General features: G+C 46.3%; 1 protein-coding gene across 1 annotated transcript in view; it reads left to right on the top strand.

Moving 5' to 3' along the window:
• Positions 1 to 42: 42 nt before the first annotated feature.
• Positions 43 to 15069, top strand: part of ctnnbip1 (catenin, beta interacting protein 1) — a 36047-nt gene continuing 21020 nt past the window's right edge. Inside the window, exons 1-2 of the mRNA XM_083638824.1 lie at positions 43 to 138; positions 14512 to 14626. Of these exons, the coding sequence (XP_083494950.1) occupies positions 14531 to 14626 (96 nt within the window). The 5' untranslated portion in view covers positions 43 to 138; positions 14512 to 14530. The remainder of the gene's footprint in view (positions 139 to 14511; positions 14627 to 15069) is intronic.

The following is a 15069-nucleotide window of genomic DNA, read 5'->3' as shown; positions in this document are numbered from 1 at the left end:
TCTCGCTGCGTTGAGTCTGTCACACACATCGCCGCTGCTCAGCCGACTGGAGGGATGTGACCCCGGAACAGGACGCCCTCCTAAAACAACACACCATTCAAACAGAACCCAGAAGAAAGAAAAGCTGGACCAGGAGGGGTAAGCTCATTAATGTGCCATGTTTCCCACGAGACGCTCATTATCGAGGGCTTTGAAAGCGATACGGATGTTTGAATCCCGGCATTTACACTTCTGGCAGAGCAGCAGCGGCACCTGGATGCTGTTGCACCCATAGGAACTTCATTCAGGCTTTTGTCTCGGGCTTGCTAGCGAGCTAGCTTAGCAGGTTAGCATGGATTGCCTTTGCAAAGCGTAAATGCGGTTTCGGTTGAGGCTAAATGCAACGTTTGTGCCTGTTCATATGAACGCAATTTTTTTTTACTTAGGTAGCTACACAACTGTCAGTACCGGTCTGTACCACGGGATATTGCTAACGAATGGAAGGTCGAAAAGGCGTTGGAAGGATTGCTTCTGGCTAGCAAGAGAGCTGCTACACATCTAACAGTTTGTGTCCTGCTACATGACAACATGAACCTTGCTCAGAGTCATATGTAACGTTATCCATCTCTTGGGAAAATATTTTTCTCTCTCCTGTGTTTGGTATAAGCATGTTTCTTTGCTAATTTCTTAAAGTAAGCTACCCGAAACTGACAGACAACCACTGTAACACTGTTACAGTAACACTAGTGTTTAGTGTTATGTCCACAAACCTTTGTTATAGAGTTTTCAGATCATTTAGTCAGACGGATAAGTTGTGAACTACTTAAAACAACAATCTGCAAAGCGTTTTCTGTGTTTTAAAATTAGGGGCTACAATCTCCATTATGTACATATTGAAGATCCATACCCAATGCCATAACCTGGTCAATCCAGGGAATTGTTTAGATTTACTAGGTATCAGGTCATCTCAAAATCGGCCTAAATTTACCTTTTGAAAAATTGCTTTAGTTTTATCCACAAAAAGTCCATCAAATTCTATCTACTCATTTAGTGAAGCAATTCCTCATCAAAATGCGTTTTTTCCCCCGCAAGTTGCTGATTGTCTGCCTTTCACACCACTTCACCAGTGTGCCGTTTTTCTATTTTTGTCTCTTGTCAGCCCGTGAATGCATTGTGCCACCCTGCCTCACAGTGTGTGTGCTTTGCCCAAATGTCAGCTAGCTGACAACACGTTCAGCTGTGAAGCTGGCACCCTGCCTGCACCGGGGGCACTGGTGAGTGCTGCAGCAGCCAGTGGGTGTCAGGGTTGGCCTGAACCCTCCTGGCATCCAGCAAACTTGCTTATGTACCAGCGTTATGTCAAGGCCACCTTAGCTTGCACATTCCCCTTAGCTGGCTGCGTTTTGGAGCAATATTAGGAGCCCTGGCCTCTCCTCGCCTCCTCACAGTCGGGGCAGGTGCTCTTCAGTGGCGCCCCCCCCCCCCCCCCAGGCCCCAAGGGGGGACCCCATCAGCTGCCTGTGAGCAAAATGAGGGGGTGGGTGTGTGGTGGTGTGCTGGTTCATCTCTCAACGTCTTGCTCTGTCTTTTTGGCACAGGCACTTGTCAGCCCGTCGGCATGGCCCAGCAGCAGGCCACCTCCAAGCTTATTTCAGCCTGATAGTTAAGATACTATCAAGTAGAAGTGCTTGCATCCATTAGTGGCTTAGGCACCCCGAGTCCAAAAGACAGATGCACAGAAGTATTTTACCCGCTTAAAGAATGAAACATAAAATTCATCCTGGAATCCTTGCTTTTTGGAGTCACACACTTGGGTTGTTGCATTCTATCCCGATGGCTTACTCTTAGTGCTTTGTCTTTCATATCCTACTCTTTTTGCTCTCTTTTTTTTTTTGCACAACTGAGACCGACACAGATCGTGTGCGGTACTGTTCCTCTCACATATATAATATATATAACATATAGAGAAGTTCACAAGACAGAATTTTATGGCGTGCCGCCTCGACGTTGGCGCTTTTGAAAATGTTGCAGCCGTCTCCCCGAGGGACCAGCTTAAGGCGGCAGCTTCTGTTTCAATTCCTCAGAGAGCCCGTGTGGTGCAAGCAAAGACGTACTGGGATCATAGACCAAATTCAATTAAGTGTAGTGTAGACTAGTGTGTGAAAAATACAAGTGTATGAAATAAAGTACAACGGAAACATGATGAGGATATTCTATCAGTCTACTCTAATTGTACAATGTTTTTGCTAATGTTTTGATAAGTCATTATATAGTTTACTAAAGTGAATACAATCTTTATTTAAACCTAGTACTAGTAGCCTACTTCATTGGGATATGGTTTTAGAAATGTCTCTGGGCTTATTGCAAAAAGCTAAAATGGCTCAATAGCATTTATATACATAAATATGTGAAATATAATGTTAGGTGCTGCTTACTGTAATTTACTGTCGCTAGCTTCAATTTAAAGTGGCACACAGGAATAGTTGAGGAACAGTTAAGCACAGAGAGACCCAGCTATGAACTGAGCCTGTATAGTGAAGCAGGATTGTTTGAGTTCATGCCTCACGTGGTGACAACAAGACATGACCTACTTATCAATCATATTTTCACAATCCAGTTCATCACTATTGTCCCCAAATACTGCAGCCATTGTTGTGGGCACTGTACATGTGAGGAGGAGATAGCGTCGCACAAAGGCAGCATGCAGACATTAGACAACCACTGAGTACTAGGTCCAAGCCAGAACCTTAGCCTGCCCTGCAGGGTCTGCTCGTCTGGCTCACACCGTCTCAGGACCTCAGTTGGCCCTGAGAGAGAGAGAGAGAGAGAGAGAGAGAGAGAGAGAGAGAGAGAGAGAGAGAGAGAGAGAGAGAGAGAGAGAGAGAGAGAGAGAGAGAGAGAGAGAGAGAGAGAGAGAGAGAGAGAGAGAGAGAGAGAGAGAGAGAGAGAGAGAGAGAGAGAGAGAGAGAGAGAGAGAGAGAGAGAGAAGTTTGACACCTAGTCATTGAATAGGCTTCATGACATGGTTCACCTCATCATTGGAAAAGTGTGTGTGTGTGAGCTGTGAGTGTGTGTGTGTGTGTGAGTGTGTCTGTGAGTGTGTGTGTGTACCTGCTCTGACACAGCTGCTCGCTGCAAACAGCCTTATAGATGTTTTGCCAACTGAACTCAGCTGGCATCAACACCGAGCATGTAGCCTACTTCAGTTTCTCACACATCAGCTCAGGATGTTGGGCCAGTTCACCACTGAATTCAAATGATTTCTACCTCTCAACTTTTCCTGTCCTGTCAATCGAGGCTACTGACCACTCGAGCTCTATATAAAGTTCAGGGGCCCCATTTAACAATACTATAATTTTGCGTGCTATGCTCTGTACGCAAAATGTACAGAGCTTTGGACGTTCAATTCTAGAACAAAGCGCCCATTGGGAGTTTCTAATTTTTCCCATAACTCACCCTGATCCTAAGATTTTGTGACAAACGTGAATATATATCAGGCTTTTACAGAGGAAGCAACAGAAGTGATACTGAACACTGTAGTTCCTTGAATGGCCACCTGAGGCTTCCTCAAGGCCCGGGAAGGGGGGGCGTTAAAGTTGCTTGGCATCCCAGTTGAGTGGTGTTGGTCATGTTTAAGCACCATGATTGGCCTGAAGGTCCAAACACCGCCCAGCCGGGAAACTAGAGGCCATCTCACGTAGCGACACCTCTGAATTACTGCATGACCTGATTTTGGTAGTAGCCGGCTGGAAATGTAGACTGGTCCATGTGTGTAGGAGCGGTACAAGGTTGTGGCCCGTGGCCTTCATGCCCCCCGGCAAATGAAAAGTAGACTGGCCCATGTGTGGTGGGACCGGTAACTGTTGTGGCCCAGGGCCTTCATGCCCCCCGGCAAATGAAAAGTAGGCTGGCCCACGTGTGGTGGGACCGGTAACTGTTGTGGCCTGTGGCCTTCATGACCCCCGACAAATGAAAAGTAGGCTGGCCCATGTGTGGTGGGACCGGTAACTGTTGTTGCCCAGGGCCTTCATGACCCCCGGCAAATGAAAAGTGGGCTGGCCCATGTGTGGTGGGACCGGTAACTGTTGTTGCCCAGGGCCTTCATGACCCCCGGCAAATGAAAAGTAGGCTGGTCCATGTGTGGTGGGACCGGTAACTGTTGTTGCCCAGGGCCTTCATGACCCCCGGCAAATGAAAAGTAGGCTGGTCCATGTGTGGTGGGACCGGTAACTGTTGTGGCTCGTGGCCTTCATGACCCCCGACAAATGAAAAGTAGGCTGGTCCATGTGTGGTGGGACCGGTAACTGTTGTGGCTCGTGGCCTTCATGACCCCCGACAAATGAAAAGTAGGCTGGCCCATGTGTGGTGGGACCGGTAACTATTGTGGCCTGTGGCCTTCATGACCCCCGACAAATGAAAAGTAGGCTGGCCCATGTGTGGTGGGACCGGTAACTGTTGTGGCCTGTGGCCTTCATGACCCCCGACAAATGAAAAGTAGGCTGGCCCATGTGTGGTGGGACCGGTAACTGTTGTTGCCCAGGGCCTTCATGACCCCCGGCAAATGAAAAGTAGGCTGGTCCATGTGTGGTGGGACCGGTAACTATTGTGGCTCGTGGCCTTCATGACCCCCGACAAATGAAAAGTAGGCTGGTCCATGTGTGGTGGGACCGGTAACTGTTGTGGCCTGTGGCCTTCATGACCCCCGACAAATGAAAAGTAGGCTGGCCCATGTGTGGTGGGACCGGTAACTGTTGTTGCCCAGGGCCTTCATGACCCCCGGCAAATGAAAAGTAGGCTGGTCCATGTGTGGTGGGACCGGTAACTGTTGTGGCTCGTGGCCTTCATGACCCCCGACAAATGAAAAGTAGGCTGGCCCATGTGTGGTGGGACCGGTAACTATTGTTGCCCAGGGCCTTCATGACCCCCGACAAATGAAAAGTAGGCTGGCCCATGTGTGGTGGGACCGGTAACTGTTGTGGCCCAGGACCTTCATGACCCCCGGCAAATGAAAAGTAGGCTGGCCCATGTGTGGTGGGACCGGTAACTGAACCGGTAAGTAACTGTTGTGGCCCGTGGCCTTCATGACCCCCGGCAAATGCCAGGGCCTATCACATTACATAGTGTAATCCCTGGCAGCAGACCATGGCAGAGTGTAAGAGGAGTAGGCTCAGTGTTGCAGTGGTCTGGAGAAGCCTGTCTTGTTTGTGTTTTCTCAGACACACTAATGGACACTAATGTGCACAAACACAAAGCACTTTAAAATGCAGAAGCCGTGCAGCACGAGTAGGCCTCTGCTCTTTAAGAAGCATTACTGAATTTTGTGTGATGTATTTTTGAAATGTTCCACCCCATGTGGCAATGTCTCTGTCATGCAGCAAATATATTATCAGTTTGTTTATCAATTAGCCTAAATCTGATTTGCAGGAGCTGGCACTTAAGAAAAAAGTAATTGGTGCATAAATTTGCTAAAGCGTAGTCTGAACAACAGGGCTCTTTGAGTGTGTTTTTAGTTGTCTTCTCCTGGCAACCAGCTTGCAGGTGCTGAGTGTGTGTTAGAGAAGGACATGGAAATTAAATTAATTGAATGGAAATAAAATGATCAAAATCTTGGGGGCAATTTTTGCCCCCTTGATCATGGTTTTTAGGGGCATTCTGAGATTTCTTGGGGCATATTTGACCTTGCCCCTGGCTAAATTAATTCCTACACTGTGCTGAGCTCATAACGATATGGATTTAACATGTATAGCCCCCCTTTCCTAAATAGCACACATTTGAAGTCTTAGGTGCTGGTGGGCATATTGTAATATCCTCACCAATGTCCCACAAGTTCTTACAAGAGAAATCTCTCTCCTCATTACAGCGCACACCTGCTTCACTGGTAGAAGTAATACATCCAGCATCCTCCATCCCATAAACCTGACCTGTCAAATGAGCCATCAGATGTACGGCCTGCTGTATATAGATATATACTGTATACAGTCTGTATAGATGAGAAAGATGGCCCATGTGTTGTTTTGTGCTCAGCTCAGGAGCTCAGCTGAGCCAGCTCCTGCTCAATGCATCCTGCTCCAGCACAGAGTGAGGCTGAGAGTCAGTCAGCTCCTGCTCAATGCTCCAGCACAGAGTGAGGCTGAGAGTCAGTCAGCTCCTGCTCAATGCTCCAGCACAGAGTGAGGCTGAGAGTCAGTCAGCTCCTCCTCAATGCTCCAGCACAGCGCAACATCACAACACTGACAACAGCCCAACACAGGCAGGGTGGGTGGGGGGTTAGGCCTCGATCAGCATTCAAGAAAGCCTTTGATTACATCTGGGAACATTAGCATCCCTCAAGGGATTGGTGTTGAGCTAGCCTACCCCTCTAGAAGCTAACGACAGAGCTAGCCTAACGCTCTAGAAGCTAACGACAGAGCTAGCCTAACGCTCTAGAAGATAACGACAGAGCTAGCCTACCCCTCTAGAAGATAACGACAGAGCTAGCCTACCCCTCTAGAAGCTAACGACAGAGCTAGCCTACCCCTCTAGAAGATCACGACAGAGCTAGCCTACCCCTCTAGAAGATAACGACAGAGCTAGCCTACCCCTCTAGAAGCTAACGACAGAGCTAGCCTGCCCATCTAGAAGCTAACGACAGAGCTAGCCTACCCCTCTAGAAGATAACGACAGAGCTAGCCTAACCCTCTAGAAGCTAACGACAGAGCTAGCCTGCCCCTCTAGAAGCTAACGACAGAGCTAGCCTACCCCTCTAGAAGCTAACGACAGAGCTAGCCTACCCCTCTAGAAGCTAACGACAGCAGCGCACACAAAGGATCTGGACAGGATCCTTATTGTGGCGCCTGAAATGACTCAAGTTGTTACACGTGTATATCATTCAGAACAATGCTAGAATGACCTTACTAGCTACACGGCCAGAAGGGCTTCTTTCTATAATGCTATTTATACAAAGAATTACAATAATAACAATCAACTTTAACTCATTCACCGCCAAAGACTGAATTGACTGAATATCAGCAATGGCCTTCCCCGCCAAGGACGTGTTTGACGTGTTTTTGTTTTTATTGGTGCAGCGCCTGCAGCAAACACTTGCCCAGCCTGTGACACAGACACAGGTCCCTGCCTTCAAAGGGTAGCCGACAGCACGCGATCAAACACATACCGCAGCTGTTGTTTTGAAATTGAGCAAGAGGAAAAGCAGAGAACGGGTAACGCTTCCTTGTGCAGACAGGAGAAACGCCATTGAAACGCCCTCGGCGCGCTGCACGAACTGGAGTCGCCTTCCTCTGTGCCAGCCAGGAGAAAACGGGAGAAAGTAATCAAGAGATGTGTTTGATCATCGGAGGAATGAGGAAATGATCGATCAGTTTGCGAGGGCGGTGAGGACGTGTTGAATAGCCGAGGGGAAAACGGGAACGATCAAATAGCAGAGTTGATATGACAGGGAGACATGGACGAGGACGGGTGTACCAGAACAAATCAAAAATAAACACAGGAACAGCTAGGCAGCAGCGGGCAGAAGGCACTCACAGCAGCCCGCTGTCCTTCTCAAGAGCTCTTCAGTTGGTTCATGAAATCGCTGGGCTGCGTGCCCTCCAGTGTTGCTCCTGGCCAATCCCAGCGCCACAGGGCGTGGTTATTGCTTATCCTATGTTGGGTTAGAAATCTAAAAGGGGGATCGTGTGTGTGTGTGTGTGTGTGTGTGTGTGTGTGTGTGTGTGTGTCTGTCTGTCTGTCTGTCTGTCGGTGTGTCTGTCTGTCTGTCTGCACACTCACACCGAGTAAACTGTATTGTTGAATGTAAAAAAAAAAGCACTTCATGTGTATATATATATATATATATATTTTTTTTTGTCATTTGTGTCCTAACGAATAATATTTACATGTCTGATGTCAATACAGTTCAAAATAAAAGAATTGAGAGTGAGTTATGCCTGAGATTGTGCCCTTTTACAAAAATGCTTTTTTCTCCCTTTTCTCTTCCCAGACAGGCTTTTTTGGTGAACATGGGGTGTATAAAAAGGGTTATAAGTAGAGTACAGAACATGCTAAAAGCTAACTTTCTTTTTGGGGGTGAAAGTAGAGACTTAGATCTTCATTTCGAGGTATTGGACATCACTGTAGTCCTAGTACAGAATTTACTGTGGGTCTTGAAAGATGACCAAACATTATGGAAATACTTGGCCTGTGCCAAAAATGCCAGTCAGATATTGGCAGTGAATGAGTTAATAGCACTTATTCAAAACCACAGTTACAAGGTGCTTCACAGAACACATTTAAAACAACATCCCACTGTTCGGATGCTATTATGTGCTTCTGTTAAAGTCATCATACCGATCACACATACATAGATCACATAAATATGATATAGAATCTAGCGTAGGTGGGTCTAACCTGTCAAAGGGTGGCCTAGATTAGATGGGCCTTGTTTAGCTGAAGTAACAGACATGTGAGATGTGAAGTTGTCTCTATAAATAGAAAAGAGTTTTGAGTTTGTATCGTCCCAAGAGAATTCAATCAGAACGCAGCTTGAGGAAATGCTAGGAGTCAGTGAGTCACATGACAGAGGAATCACTTTCACTCCCAGTTGATTGGTCCATCCCTGGTTTGTGTGATGGGAAGTTGGATGCCTGAGATTACGAATCTTACCAGATCACTATAGACGTCCAAAATCTTAATTTCTCAAATAGGCCTGTGCTGTTGGTGGACCTTTTAAACAAGTGCACCTCACCTGATTTTGGCCTCTGAAATCCTCTTCAATTTGAGTCAACTTTGCCCCAGTGAGTTTAAAATGTTTTAATATAGCAATAATACCGTCCCAGAAAGGCCTTCCTTACTGTGATTATGGCCACGATGGTCATGATGACTGTGAGGCATCGGGTACCAGGCAGTGCAGGCACCCGGGCCGTACCATCTGAGTCATGACTGTGAGGCATCGGGTACCAGGCAGTGCAGGCACCCGTACCATCTGAGTCATGACTGTGAGGCATCGGATACCATGCAGTGCAGGCACCCGTACCATCTGAGTCATGACTGTGAGGCATCGGATACCATGCAGTGCAGGCACCCGTACCATCTGAGTCATGACAGTGAGGCATCGGGTACCAGGCAGTGCAGGCACCCCGTACCATCTGAGTCATGACAGTGAGGCATCGGGTACCATGCAGTGCAGGCACCCCGTACCATCTGAGTCATGACAGTGAGGCATCGGGTACCAGGCAGTGCAGGCACCCCGTACCATCTGAGTCATGACAGTGAGGCATCGGGTACCATGCAGTGCAGGCACCCGTACCATCTGAGTCATGACTGTGAGGCATCGGGTACCAGGCAGTGCAGGCACCCCGTACTAGGGATGGGCATTTCTAGCAAAAACACTATTCGAAATTCGCTGGCCAAATTCGAATTTAATTCGAATTTCGAAAATAAAAATAAAAATGTAAAAAAAATTCAAAATGTAATTTTTTTTTTTTTTTTTTTTTTTTACATTTTTTTTTTTTTTACATTGACATTTTCGAAAATAAAAAACAGTTTTGACAATCATGAGTGGTTCATTAAATATTTAGTAGGCTCAGGTCTGAGTGCCAAAGGGGTGCCAAAGTCACCCCCTCTCCCTCTTCATGGGATTTCATCCGCCATTCATTTTTCCATAAACCTTGCTTAAAATGCTTATAAAAATTGTTTTACTTGCTCAAACCAAGCGATTTGACTATACTTAGAATCAGGGGAGACAATGCAACATTTCACTCAAAAAAAAAAAAAAAAAAAAAAAATTTTGTTCGAATTTCGAATTTCAATAATAAAAGTCGACCTTGATAATAACAACGATTATTCGAAAATTCGAAATTCGATGCCCATCCCTACCCCGTACCATCTGAGTCATGACAGTGAGGCATCGGGTACCATGCAGTGCAGGCACCCGTACCATCTGAGTCATGACTGTGAGCCATCGGGTACCATGCAGTGCAGGCACCCGTACCATCTGAGTCATGACTGTGAGCCATCGGGTACCATGCAGTGCAGGCACCTGGGCCGTACCATCTGAGTCATGACTGTGAGGCATCGGGTACCAGGCACCCGGGCCGTACCATCTGCAGCATCGTGGGGATTTACGAGCATGGCTAGAAAAATCTACTTGGACCAGACGACCAGTAAGATTACATGATGGATGGATGTAATATGATCTCATGCAGAGTTGCAGACTGTTGAATCATGTTTTCATCTCATTCATGGAGCACCAGAGCTCTTCTGTTTCCTCTTCTGTATGATCTCATGTGCTGCCGCTCATGTTTTCATACCGCGTCCCAAAATAGTCGTCTACACGCAGAACAGGTGACGTTGACAAAAGAATAATAGTGCCTATTCTTTTTCCAGTTGCTTTTTCAAAGTGACTTACAAACATGTCACGACTCACGACGACGACGGAAGCACATCGTTGATCACCCTCTCCGTGTCGTTTCGTCCTCCTACAGAGATTCTCCTTATGGGATTTTGTGTGGCGCTTTTGTTCCTCTACGTGATATCTTTGTGAAAGTATGATAAGATAAAATAATTCTTCTTCACAATGGGCAAAAAATACAAATGACAACTTGGCCTGGGCAGGGATGGTGGTACTATATATGCCATATGGCCAGTTTTTGAACGTCAAAAGCGAATATCAGAGGATCACAAATGCCTCAGTTGTGAAAGCAGAATGCCTATATTATAGAATATGAATGTGAAATAGGCTATATGACATATGTGCCGTTTTCCTCCAGCAGTTGTCAAAGAGAAATCGGTAAAACACGCTTGAATATTAATGAGTCTCTGTCATAATATCCTCTTGCATCTGTCCTTGAGCCCCCCCCCCCCCCCCCCCCAAAAGACGAGAAGACATGTTTGGCCAATTAGAGCCAGCCTGTTCCCCAGTCGTCCTCTTCATCCGCTGCTCTGTATCCACCCATCTGCAGTGAGCGTTGTACACCCAGCGTGCATTCTGAGGCCCTGGCAGACGTATTGGTGTTGGTCTCATGCTTGGTGTGGTGTGTGGTGTAGCTGCTAGGTGCCTCATGCTTGGTGTCGTGTGTGGTGTAGCTGCTAGGTACCTCATGCTTGGTGTCGTGTGTGGTGTAGCTGCTAGGTACCTCCTGCTTGGTGTGGTGTAGCTGCTAGGTACCTCATGCTTGGTGTGGTGTGTGGTGGAGCTGCTAGGTACCTCATGCTTGGTGTGGTGTGTGGTGTAGCTGCTAGGTACCTCCAGCCTGGACTCTTCATCGCTCTCCCATTTGTCTGAAGCGAGGAGCGAGCGGGGAGAGATGATCAAACGTGTCAGTGCTGCTGATCTGAGACACTGCCGGCCCGCAACCCCTGCTGCCAACATCCCCTCTCTCCTCTCCTCCACCCCCCACACAAACACACACACATGCACATACATACACACACACACACACACACACACACACACACACACACACACACATGCACGCACATACATACATACACACACACACGCGCACGCACGCACATACATACATATTACACACACACCATCAATCCCCAAAGGTTTACCGAGCAACTGAACTGACAGAGGCGAGCTCCCTCCATCTTTTCATGTGTCTCTTGCTTTGAGTCCTCAGCTGCTCTGCAGTGAAACTGTGCCTGACACTCGGGTTGCGCTCAATAACCAGTGTCTTCATCTGTGTCGTCTAGGGTTGTCAAAAGTATCAATAGTATCGAAAAGTGTCAATACTGAAAATTTGAATCGGATACAATACTCATTTGCAACAGATATCGATAATATCAATAATTATCAATACAAAAAATTTGAAATGGATACAATACTCATTTGCAACAGATATCGATAATATCGATAATTATCAATACTAAAAATTTGAAATGGATACAATACTCATTTTGCAACAGTTTTGATACCATCAGTGCTTTCTTTGAATGAAAAATCTGATTTTTCCCTCCCTATCATTGGGTATCTGTTGCTTCAACAAGCTAAATGTGCTAAATGCTAAACGCTCTGATGGCTAGAGCATGGCTAATCTGCTGTCTAAATTCAAAGTATTATCAGGCCTAGATTATGGAGGAGTGTGCATCTGTCCGTCCATCTGTCTAACTTTAGTTTTATGCTTCTTGATGTCATCATCCCCCCTTCCCGTGGTATCGAAAATGGTATCGAGTATCGATATTTTCCTCCGTGTCGGTATCGAAGTAGAAATTCTAGTATCATGACATCCCTAGTGTCGGCCCTCATTCAATATGGAGATGACGTGCTAGCAGCCAGGTTATGCTCCTGACTGTTAGCTTTTTCTGCGTGACATCCAGCTTAGAGGACAAAGTCACCTGCGAGTGTAACAGCGAAAGGTTGCCGTAATTGTAAAGGCTATAGCCAGAAGCAGTGTGGTGGCCAGCTGCTCTGAGCTGGATGGACCCGCCCGGTGCTTTTAGAGTGGCACCCACACGGCAGCCAACTGTGCACCCCCCATTGGTCCTCCCAGCACCCCCGGGCTCTGGGAGGGGAGGGGAGGGGGGGGGGGTGGCGAGCCAGCTCCTCAATTAAATATAACCCCACATCAAACAGCCTGTCAACATGCATTAGTGGCCCTTTGTACAGATAAGAGGCCATAAGAAATTGCCAGAACTATCACAGTCACTGTGCCCCCCCCCCCCCCCCCCTGTGGGCTTTTTATGAAAGATTCTTAAGGGAGGAAAGAATCTGACTTGCATACTGATATTTGCTGCTCCAGTCTTCCTCCTTTTTCAGTAGATGTCTTATGCTTTTTTCTGTGAATTATTTCCTCTGATATTTGGTTAGATAATTTTGATCTTTTACAATTTCATTGAGGAAATTTGCCATTATCGAATAGTGATTTGGGTTGTTTGTCAAGGAAAATAGATAGTTGTAATAATAATAATAATTGATGTGTGGTTGTATGAGGTACTTGCATACAGTCAGTGTACTACATGCAGTAGAATGCAGCCGGCGCGCTCCCAGTTTGGAGAAATGGAGACCGGCCCGCGTCAGGCAAGTAAAGCTGTCTGTCTGCTGAGTGTGAACAGGGTCATGAGCAAAAGAAAAAAAAAAAAACATAAAATGTTTCCATACCGCTCACCTGGCGTAATCCAAGTCTCCACAAGCCCTGAGATGCCAAGTTGACTCGAAAAGACACGCTTGTTTTTTAGCTGAGATCTGCACTGTAGCCAGGTGTGGCTGTAAGTAGTGGGGCTGCTGCACCACCTGGCTACAGTGAAGATACTGACTGTCGGCAAATACCTCACACAACCCTACATCAAAAAATCGCAAACTATCCCTTTAAGCCTCATCTTTTTTGGTGCATTATTATAACCGAGATCTAATGCGACAACAGCCAATCTTGGTCTGTGTGTGTGTGTGTGTGTGTGTGTGTGCGTGCGTGCGCGCGTGTGTGTGTGTGTGTGTGTGTGTGTGTGTGTGTGTGCGCGTGTGCGTGTGCGTGTGTGTACGGTCACAGCTGAACCTATCCCTTTTTTCCCCTCCCTATATCTTGCATGGCTTCAGACTGACAGTGAAAATAGGTCATTATAGTTGTAGGGAGAAGAGGAGCTGGAGTGAGCAGGCAGGGGAGAGATGTGTGTGAAAACTACCATGCAATATTAATGAGAGCCATTCACACTGTGAAGTGTCAAACCTGCACTGTGACTCTACGCAGACGAGGCCCCCACACTTCCTATAGCGTTACTGTTGTGTTTTATATGAATAAATTGTTCATCATCATCATCGCCGCCCAGGTTTGTTTGTTAGTTCTATTTCCTCATAATAATATTTGTCCAGACAGTAGTCCTCCTAGCCTAAGGCTGTCTGCTGTGTGAGGAGTCCGACCAGAAATCATTTAATAATTGCAAATGAAATCATCCTCTGACCTACTACTACTCATTTGCTTTTGTAGTCATTATCACAGCAAAGAACGTCCTCAAGGGTATTATGGTTTTTATGCAATGCATGTGTGGTTTTCAACGTTTTCTCCTGGTTTATATTATAACAACATAACAATAAGGGGGGGATTGAGAAAACAAGAAAGAACACGAATTAGCTCCCTATTTATTTAACATAAGAGTGGACTCATAACAACTAGTGAAGCACTATGGCACTATCTTTGATTTGGAAGAAACGAAATTAAACAAAATTAAAATAGGGTCTAATATAACTGCTGCACATGTGCTGTCTAGCCCTGACCAGAGCCGTGTATATAGAAGAGTTGCGACACCTCCATTCACTCCAATGGACCAGTTTTTTTCTCTCAAGAGTTCCAGGAAGTAAGGTCCTGGATTAAGCAGCACTGTCGAGTTGCAACAAAATGGACAGTTTGTGTTGTACTCTGATTTATTTATTTATTTATTTTTAATCAAATTGTACATTATCAGCTTTATTTTAGCATTCAAACGCTGGCTCTTCATTGGCTAATGATGAGTCACGCATTTTGGTCCTCCGCTGACGCCACTCTCTCTCTAAATTGCTCTGGCCCTGACCTTTCTTCAGGTTGTGTATAATAATAACGTGCATGTGTCTTGTGTGTCCAGAGCCACAGGAGCAGGGGGCATGAACCGTGAGGAGGCCCCGGGGAAGTCTCCTGAAGAGATGTACATCCAACAGAAAGTGCGGGTCCTGCTCATGCTAAAGAAAATGGGATCAAATGTACGTAACGCGCCTCGACATGAACACATTAGGCTCATGTGAAATGTTATGCTGTGGCAGTCTATCGCAGGTCAAATGACAATGATTTCCAATGGGACTGCTGTCCTATGAATTCTGAAATTAACAGTCTTTTGCACTGGATATTCTGCATCTCATGCAATGGTTGATTGTTTACACTGGCAAAGTCACGCATATGTTTAGACTAAGTCAGATAGTGATGCCCCCCTCCCTTCTTGCCAAGAGTCAAGTGGGAGGGGCGAGGGGTGGATTGGGATTGGTCCAAATTGACAAATGTTTAGTCATCGTAACTGAATACTAGAGTCACACAACTACTTCTGCCTGAGTTGTGTTCTATTGTATTCTTCTTCTACCCGGATGTGGTGCCAGCTCTGCTTACGTATGATGACTTATACCAACAAGCTCACGGGAAACAAGCATCTACC

The sequence above is a fragment of the Poromitra crassiceps genome (assembly GCF_964638095.1).
Source record: "Poromitra crassiceps genome assembly, chromosome: 6".
In the NCBI taxonomy this organism is placed as follows: Eukaryota; Metazoa; Chordata; class Actinopteri; order Beryciformes; family Melamphaidae; genus Poromitra; species Poromitra crassiceps.
Note: the sequence above shows the minus strand (reverse complement) of the source record. Positions and strands in the feature narration are given on the sequence as shown.